Consider the following 9,105-nt stretch of genomic DNA (forward strand, 5'->3'; position numbering starts at 1 on the left):
ATAAGGGGTAAACCTGTCGATATTGTTCAAATAAAACAAAGGGGGTAACACTGTTGTTTTTCTTTGGTCGTCATGAAAAAAAACACAAGGGGTAACACTGTCGTTTTAATCAAATGAAACATGAGGGGTAACACTGTCGTTTTTATTAAATGAAACATAAGGGGTAACACTGTTGTTTTTTATCGGTCGTCATGAAAAAAAACATAAGGGAAATAATAGAAAAACACACATACATTTTAATGTCATGTATATCGTCTTTATTGATGATTGATCATTGTGAATTTTCATCGCCCTCAGTGGTGCAGTGGAGTGTACTCTGCCTAACCCACTGGCGACTGTGGCTCAATTTCTGTGGAAAACACAATAACTTTAATTTGAAACGTAATGCTATCATGTCATATATAACCACAGACTTATTTATAATACAAATCTCAGTGGGATGTGGAGAGAGCTGTGAGCTAACCCCCTGGAGACCGGGGTTCAAGTCCGGTTGATGTCATCTGTTGGAAGACTCTTATCTCTATTTCATGCGAATTATAAAGTCAAGTATAACCATTGTGTTGACTTTATTCTGTGTCTTGATGGTGCATTGATCAATTCGGAGGTTAATACTCCAAACAGCTCAGGTTCGGATCCCTCCAATAACGTCGACAGGGGTACCGCTGTTGTTTTTTATTGGTCAACATGGAAAAAACATGAGGGGGAACACTGTTGATATTCATTAAATAAAACATAGGGGGTAACACTGTGGTTTTTCTTTGGTCGTCATGAAAAAAACCACAAGGGGTAACACTGTTGTTTTTTATTGGTCTTCATGAAAAACAACATAACAACACTGTTTTCTTTGTCAAATAAAATATGTCGTTTTTTATTGGTCGTCATGAAAAAAAACTTAAGGGGTAACACTGTTGTTTTTAATTGGTCGTCATGAAAAAAACACAAGGGGTAACACTGTTGTTTTTCTTTGGTCGTCATGAAAAAAACCACAAGGGGTAACACTGTTGTTTTTGATTGGTCGTCATGAAAAAAAACACAAGGGGTAACACTGTTGTTTTTTATCAGTCGTCATTAAAAAAAACCTAAGGGGTAACACTGTTGTCTTTGTCAAATAAAATACAAGTTGTTTTTTATTGGTCGTCATGAAAAAAAACTTAAGGGGTAACACTGTTGTTTTTAATTAGTCGTCATGAAACAAAACATTGGGGGTAACACTGTTGTTTTTCTTTGGTCGTCATGAAAAAAACCACAAGGGGTAACACTGTTGTTTTTAATTAGTCGTCATGAAACAAAACATTGGGGGTAACACTGTTGTTTTTATCGGTCGTCATGGAAAAAAAACATAAGGGACAACACTGTTGTTTTTATCAAATGAAACGTAAAGGGTAACACTGTATAGAATAGAATAGAATAGAAACACACACACACACACACACACACACACACACACACACACACACACACACACACACACACACACACACACACACACACACACACACACACACACACACACACACACACACACACACCAATCAGATGGATCCAACCGGGATTTCCGTTGCGATGGGAAAAGTTTGTTATGGTCAAAAGGTTATAAGGACTGTTTCTTTAGCTCATGGATGAAATGGTCAATGGAATGACCTTTTAAGAAGTTAAGGAATGTTATACACAGCAATGGAATAAGAACAAATTAAGTCCACAAATACATGGAGGAGGAAAATAACTTTATTTACAACAATGAATACATTTTGTATAATTCGAATCAACAGCATAACAATATGTCAACCAACCAAAAACACACAAACACACCCATAAACAGTTGCTCTACAAAACTACAGATTTGGTTGGATTGCATTCACCTCCCTGCAAAGCAATATGAAATAACTGCCCAGGCGGGCTTTAGAATTTAACATCTTTTCTTGTGAGAGTGGAAAACACGAGTCTTGACACGATAGAAAAATATGATAATTTTGCTGAATGCTTTACAATTTGTGTCCAGGGCAAAATGAAAAAAATTACATTTCTTGTTAAAACTGCATATTAAGAGACAAGTTGCAGCCGTAAATAGAGAAAGACGCACTTTAGTCTTTGGTAGAAATATAAACATTACATTTAATCGGCACACACAAACTAAACAATACCATTTGGTTTTTGTTAAACCACCAAGTATTCACCTTTAGCCTTGCTCAAGCCAGAGTCTTAACAAACTGGAGCCACAAAAGGGACATACTGCCAATGTTGTGGTCGAGTCTGAAGTCTGGGAAGTGTTACGAGGTATTTCAGGCAAATGTAATCTGTTAAATAAAACCATACAAAATGGATGTGCACGAGTGGCGAGTCGGCGTGCAACCAATGCCTTAAAAACAAATCTGCAGGACAGTGAACGAACCATGCCCACCACCGGTTGATTAAGAAGAGCCCACAGAAAAGATAACATTAGCCGTCAGAGATATCCCCGTAAATAACACCGCTAAGACAAAACAAACACTGGGTCCTATGGGTCGCAGAGGTCAGTGTTAGATCAACCGCTACGTTAATGTTAAAAGGATTATCAAAATGTAAAGCAGGGTTTACATCCACCCGAATATGTACAAACGACTGGGCACCCGGACGTCACTCCGAGGGGTATAGAGTCAAAACGCGGCAGGGTATAGTGCATTGGACGCGCGGTTACGTGAGGCATAGCAGCGGAGCATGTGTCACCAAACAGCTTGGTCTCGTTAGTCATAATAAGCGGCACTGGTTTCAACCCGATAGAACTAATGCACGAATTAGAAAGTGAGGCCGGCTCCGAGAGAGACCGTGGCTCCCCAACGCCAGCCCGAGTGTCGGGGAGGGATTCCCTCTGACGCACGGGACTGGGATCCTGGCCCTGGGACAGGTGAGTCTTGGAGAAGAGGCGGTGGGGGGGGGGGGAGCATGCTTGGCTCCGCCTCCACTGGCTGTGTTGGTGCTGCTGACTGTAGTCTCGGCTTCCTGTAAAAAAAAACGTCTGTAGTTCTGGAGGGAGGAGTGGCGGGTTGTGATTCTACACTTTGGTAAACGTATTTCAGGGAGGTCCTCGTCTGGTTGTGGGGTCGGTAGCACGCCCACGACGACGACGACGGGGGTTGGGGGGGGTCAGGAGGAGAGGGCGAGGAGCACTCCCCCCTGCCACCACTAGGGGTGCTGTGCGGCCAGCTCCTGCCCTATGAGGCGGCGAGGGGCAGCACTCCCCCCTCCCACCACTAGGGGTGCTGTGCGGCCAGCTCCTGCCCTATGAGGCGGCGAGGGGCAGCACTCCCCCCTCCCACCACTAGGGGTGCTGTGCGGCCAGCTCCTGCCCTATGAAGCGCCGCAGGCGCTCCAGGTACTGGGTGTACAGCTCGATGTCGTTGTGGCCGGCGCCCTCCACCCAGAGGGGCTCCACCGCCTTGGGGCAGCGCTCGTAGAGCGCCAGGCCGTGGGAGAAGTCGATCACCTCGTCCTCCGTCCCGTGGATGATCAGCGTCGGGGACGTGATCTTAGAGACCTTCTCGATGCTGAGGGGGGAGGGGAGGGGAGGGAGGTACAGATTACCGTTAGTATCAGCAAGGCAGCCAACGCTTTTAACCCAAGTGACTAAAGGCTCAGTTATGGTTCCACGACGACTCAAAGAAAGGACCACAGACGCTTCGACACAGTCCTGAACCTGTTTTGGTTCTGCGTCGGGTTTTAGCGCTTAGTGGTTCTGAGCGGACCAATCTCAGCCCCCCCTGCTGCTTATACCTTTTGGGAGGCGCACGTCCGGCCCTTGCGGTGGATGCAAGGACGGTCCGCAAGGACGTAATGGGTCCGTGAACCCCCTGGCATTGCGTTGAGGTGGAACCATAAATTAGCCGTAACAGTGAACTCAGAAGCATCTGCAGACTCTGCACCCGTCAGTGCGGAAGCAAAACGGGCAAGGTGCGAATACCAGCGCTTTGATGCGAGACGCACAGGACAGGAAGAGACATTTGATTGGTTAACCTCAGAGAGCGAACTCTGAGCTTGTTGACAACTTACGGCTGAGCAAAGTCAACCCGTAAAGGACTCCTCGAAGCAGCTCAGCAGTCGGTTTTACAAGAGTAAGTAAATTAATTAAAATCGTAAAAGGAAAACCAAAACGCCCTCTTTCAGATCGTCGTCACATTTGTACATTTTCTTCTGATTCTTATTTGTTTAGGTCTCCACTCACTACAGCCAGGTTTAGGGAGGGGGTAGCCGGAATGTTTGACTGAGGTTACCTGGTCAGTGTAAACACCTTGCAATAGCATGGTTTAACCAACAGATGGCGATTTGAGTATATACCTCTTACTATATACTTTTGAAATCTTGTGCATTAAAGTTGGGATTTGGACCAGGATCTTAGAGATGGTTTACCCTTCAATGCAATATTTAACCAGGAAATCAAATGCGGACCCTAATGGTTCCTATTACACACACACACACACACACACACACACACACACACACACACACACACACACACACACACACACACACACACACACACACACACACACACACACACACACACACACACACACACACACACACACAGAGGATTCACAAATGACGGCATCAAGGTGGACTAGTGTGATTTCGATTTTGTCCTTTTTATATTAGTACTAGTATCAACAGATTAATTTATAATAATCGATCTTTGTAAGGTTGCGTGGCGCTTCCCAATCAAAGAAGACGACCCCTCCCCCGGCCCTAGCAGTGGTCCGTGGCGGGCGCGGGACTCACTTGGGGAAGGCGTCGAAGCAGTAGGTCTTCTTGGTCTCGGGGAAGGCCACCCTCATGCCGGAGGTGAGCGGGGAGTGGAGCACGACGGCGGCGCACTCGTAGCGCGACGCCAGGTCCACCGTGGGCACCGTGCCGATGCTCTGGCCGTACAGGATGATGTTCTCAGGGCTGATGCCGTACCTGGGGAGGGAGGGGGGGGTTAGAGCGGGTTGGCTGGTAACCGCAAGGTCGCCGGTTCGATCCCCGGCTCCTCCTAGCTGCGAGTGTCGAGGTGTCCCTGAGCGAGACGCCTCACCCTGACTGCTCCTGACGAGCCGGCTGTCACCTTGCATGGCAGACACCGCCGTCGGTGTGTGAATGTGTGTATGAATGGGTGAATGTCAGGCAATATTGTAAAGCGCTTTGGGTAAAAGCGCGATATAAACGCAGTCCATTTACCGTTCAAGTACATTGCGCCATTTAGACATCTTTTATCCAAAGAGCTTTACACGTAGAGCAGAGTCCGACCAGCCTAGGAACCAGACGCATCTGCAGTCTGCTGTTTTATGATATCCGGCCTCACGCCGCCTCCACGGCGCTCCCATAGGGCGCTCTCTGTACAGCCATCGTATCAAACCCGCCCCCTATTCAATACACCGTTCTGATTGGACCTGACCCGGGCCAGAACTGCTGAAAATCAGTTTGGATGGTAAGGGGGGGTTTGGGCCGCATATTCCATAACAAAAACATGTGCTTGAGCTCGCAGATACATCTGCAAACTCCTCCATCTATAGGCTTACTTCACCCCCCCCCCCCCCCCCCCCCCAGCGGCGTTCTGTCCGTACCGCGTGCGCAGTGCGTGCCAGGCGGCGTCGATGTCGGCGTACAGGTTCTTCTCCGACGGCTTGCCCGTGCTGGCGCCGTAGCCGGCGTAGTCGTAGGAGAAGATGTTGCAGTTGATCCGCGTCCCCAAGCCGATGTAGAAGCTGCTCATCTGACCCAGGTCCACCGCATTACCGTGGGAGAAGAGCACCGTGAACCTGGGGGGGAGAGGGAGAGGGGGAGGGGGAGAGGGGGAGAGGGGGAGAGGGAGAGGGAGAGAGGGAGAGGGAGAGGGAGAGGGAGAGAGGGAGAGGGGGAGAGAGATCTAAAGGGTTAGGTAAAGCCCAGTCTAAATGAGACCTTCGGCCTACGAGTTAAAGAAAATAAGTGTTTTTTAATCGGAAGTAAGAGACTTGGGTCTGCTGTAAACCCCTGTTGAACAACTTTACATATTTTAGTCATCAATAAACACACAATAAGTTCACAAAGACTTTGTGAGACCAAAAGGTTTCAACTGTTAATAAGGTATTTTTGGTGTACTTTTATTTTTATAAACTGAACGATTTGACTGCTTGATTAAAGGCATTAAGAGGCCATTCCCCTTAATGTCGTCTGTTGATTCAAATGAGTCACACAAATTAACTGAATCATGAGAAGTGACAAAACAAAATCAAATGGTTTTAGAATAAAGCAGAATAATCCAGCTTTAAAAAGGTATTTGGTGACAGAGATCTGGACACTCTGCCTTCCATCTTGCTCCTATAATGTCGTCATTATCATTCTAACTTTCAGTTGATCCGTCTCAGCGTGTGGACTTGTAGACGATAGACTGAAGCCTCGAAGTCCGTCTCCTGCCAACAGCCGTTTCGCTGCCAATAGCGGCCTGGGCTGGATCCATTTCAAATCACTTGTACTTCTGGGCATTTTGTAGCAGGGTATCGGCTGGCTCTGGCCCTTTATTTATGACCTTTTGCCATTTAGAGAAATGGAAACCACAGAAATTGTAAAAGTATTATCCTGTTCCTTCTCCGAGGGGCTCCGATGCAGTTATTGCTTTGCTCCCGGGCATTCTACCCAGAACACGACACTGCTGCCATATTGGGTTAAGTTTGAACGTATTCAAGGGGGTAATGCTAGATAGCCCTCACGACAGGATTGATAGGTCGGTAACGTGACCACCTCTATTTCTTATTCATTGATTTGGGGAATTTAGGAGTGACAGAGGAAGCAAAGTTCAACAGCAAGGAGGGCGTCTGTCTGTGAGTGTGTCTGAGTGTGGCCGATTCACCCCACAGACACTTTGAAGCCTGCGAAAAAGAAGAAGTGAAAGGAAAAGCAAAAGAAAACTAAAAAAGATAAACAACACAGAGAAGAGGCAGACGACAGACGGCAGGAAGGTGAAGCCTTTCAACCACAACAGGATGTCTGGGATGAGGGAAGCAGCACAGACACACTGGGACAACAACCAGCCACACAACTAGGGGGGGGGTGGGGGGGGACATAAAGACACCTGCACATGAGTATCAGTTCATGACACCGCGGGGGGGGGGGGGGGGGGGGGAGGACTCACCTGGCAGCGGGGGCACAGCGGATGTACATGCAGCTCACTTTGTTGCCGCGGGCCGAGCGCGTGAGGAACACGTCGGTGGTGTCCAGCTCCCGCTGGGAGTACTGGAACTCGGCGCGGTCCATCAGGTGGAGCTTCCAGCCCAGGCCGCCCGCCGCCCCGGGAGGCAGGGCGGGGCCGGCGTCCGGGTCGGGTATGAGGGTGTAGGTGGGCTCGGGGGGCAGGAAGGCCAGCTTGGCGGCGATGCGGCCGGGGAAGGGGGGGCAGCAGAACAGGCAACACAGCTCGCTCAGAGAAAGGCCGTTCATAGTGTACTGTGGAGAGAGAGAGAGAGAGAGAGAGAGAGAGAGAGAGAGAGAGAGAGAGAGAGAGAGAGAGAGAGAGAGAGAGAGAGAGAGAGAGATGGACAGGGGATCACTGTCTAATGAATACGCATTGATCACAGTGTTGAGACAATGCAGTGATTATGATGTGGTGGCGGATAAGGCATCCTGTGTCTTCCTGACTGCACATGCGATTTAGGGAAGATAAATATACGTTTGGTCTAAGTAGACATTGTAATGTTGACATTATCATTCAATATAATTCATGACTATTCTACTTTAGCTGGTTCATCTCCTCTCGGCTGACGAGTTGTACAGAATTGACTTTGGTTGTCACTCTATGCAAGCAATGGAGTGAATCCTCCGATTGACCAATAAGCACGGACTTTGGATCACAACAATGTCAAATAATTAAGTGTTCATGTTATGTCTATAATGTGTGCAGATGACGGTAAAATAAACTATACCTGTTGAGATGAAGGTCGTATTGAGGTTCGATAAGTTATAAAACAGACTAAAGGAACAGTTCCACACAGCAATATTGCCACACACACACAATGACAGCAGAAGTTAAAGCGTCCAGTCAGCAGGAGACGGAAGGAGTAAGCTGAAGATAAGCCCGCGGGCCAACGCGTTATTCACAGCCCGTAAGAACCGCACAGAGTTCTGATATCGAAGTCCACATCAGATCCATGTCCAACATCGATCAGAGGATAACGAGTGATTTAACTCTGAAGTCTGTAAAAGTGAAGAGAAAAGGCAGATCCGTCCCCTCGTTAAAACTTGGCTTAGCTTTGTTGACAGCTGGCTCCCAGGTTTACAATCCGATCTAAACCAAAACCACCCGATCCGGATCTCCACACATTAAACCAAGTCCATAATCGCTCGGTTATGGTTTTACGGATCAAACATCCACACAGCACAGTTCCGTGTTTCCACCGTTTGTTGATCCGTGAAGCTCGTCGATTTCTGCGGTCGGTAACGCGAGTCACGAACAACCGGAGGGTCCAGTCTCTCCGCCCCGGTCCAAGTCCACCGGGACACCGGCCAGGAGATAACACTGCGGCTAGTATCAAGATCGATGCACTTTATGTTTCAACTAACTTTACAGTCGCGGCTGTCATTTAAATTAACCCCTGCTTTGCCGAATGTTTCCCTTCTCTCCTTACCGCATCCGGAAGTGACAACCGTGAGGAAATGACGTCAGAGAGCTTCGGTGGAAAACACCGGGAAGCGACCCGGGACCGGACTGATCCCGGGATGGGGCTTATCGCGGTGTGGCCACTGGTAACAAATAATACTGGAACGATGACAAAGTAGGGTGTTCTTCCCTCTGTAATTTTGATTGATAAAAGTCTGAAAGATCCCGATGAATAATGTGCGTGCGCACGTTGGCTGCGCAATTCCCTACGTGTCCACCGCGCGCGGTCCTCTCAGACAGTAGACGTGACGTCATAACCCAAAATAAAAAGAACGACTGACACACGATGAGGGGGACAGGAGGACTGATACACAAAAGTTACTTTTGATGTTTAGAATTTGATGATAACAAGTTTAACTTTAATGAAATCAATGCACTTGTATGAAAACACTCGAGTGTACCTTTGCCATTTATAACTGGCTTAGTCCCTTCATCCTGCCCTCTGGCACCGGGCAGGGCGCATG

The 9,105-nt window shown here is 47.9% G+C and overlaps 1 protein-coding gene across 1 annotated transcript; it reads right to left on the reverse strand.

Annotated features, from left to right (window-relative positions):
* Positions 1-1,677: 1,677 nt before the first annotated feature.
* abhd17ab (abhydrolase domain containing 17A, depalmitoylase b) lies at positions 1,678-8,801 on the reverse strand. The gene is made up of 5 exons (XM_056604724.1): positions 7,908-8,801; positions 7,121-7,431; positions 5,574-5,768; positions 4,750-4,929; positions 1,678-3,521 (listed from the first exon to the last, which is right to left on the reverse strand). Exons 2-5 carry the CDS (start codon positions 7,423-7,425, stop codon positions 3,296-3,298), a joined length of 906 nt encoding a protein of 301 aa, XP_056460699.1. The 5' UTR covers positions 7,426-7,431; positions 7,908-8,801; the 3' UTR covers positions 1,678-3,295.
* Positions 8,802-9,105: the final 304 nt, after the last annotated feature.

Source organism: Gadus chalcogrammus, chromosome 12 (genome assembly GCF_026213295.1).
Source record: "Gadus chalcogrammus isolate NIFS_2021 chromosome 12, NIFS_Gcha_1.0, whole genome shotgun sequence".
NCBI classification, from domain to species: domain Eukaryota; kingdom Metazoa; phylum Chordata; class Actinopteri; order Gadiformes; family Gadidae; genus Gadus; species Gadus chalcogrammus.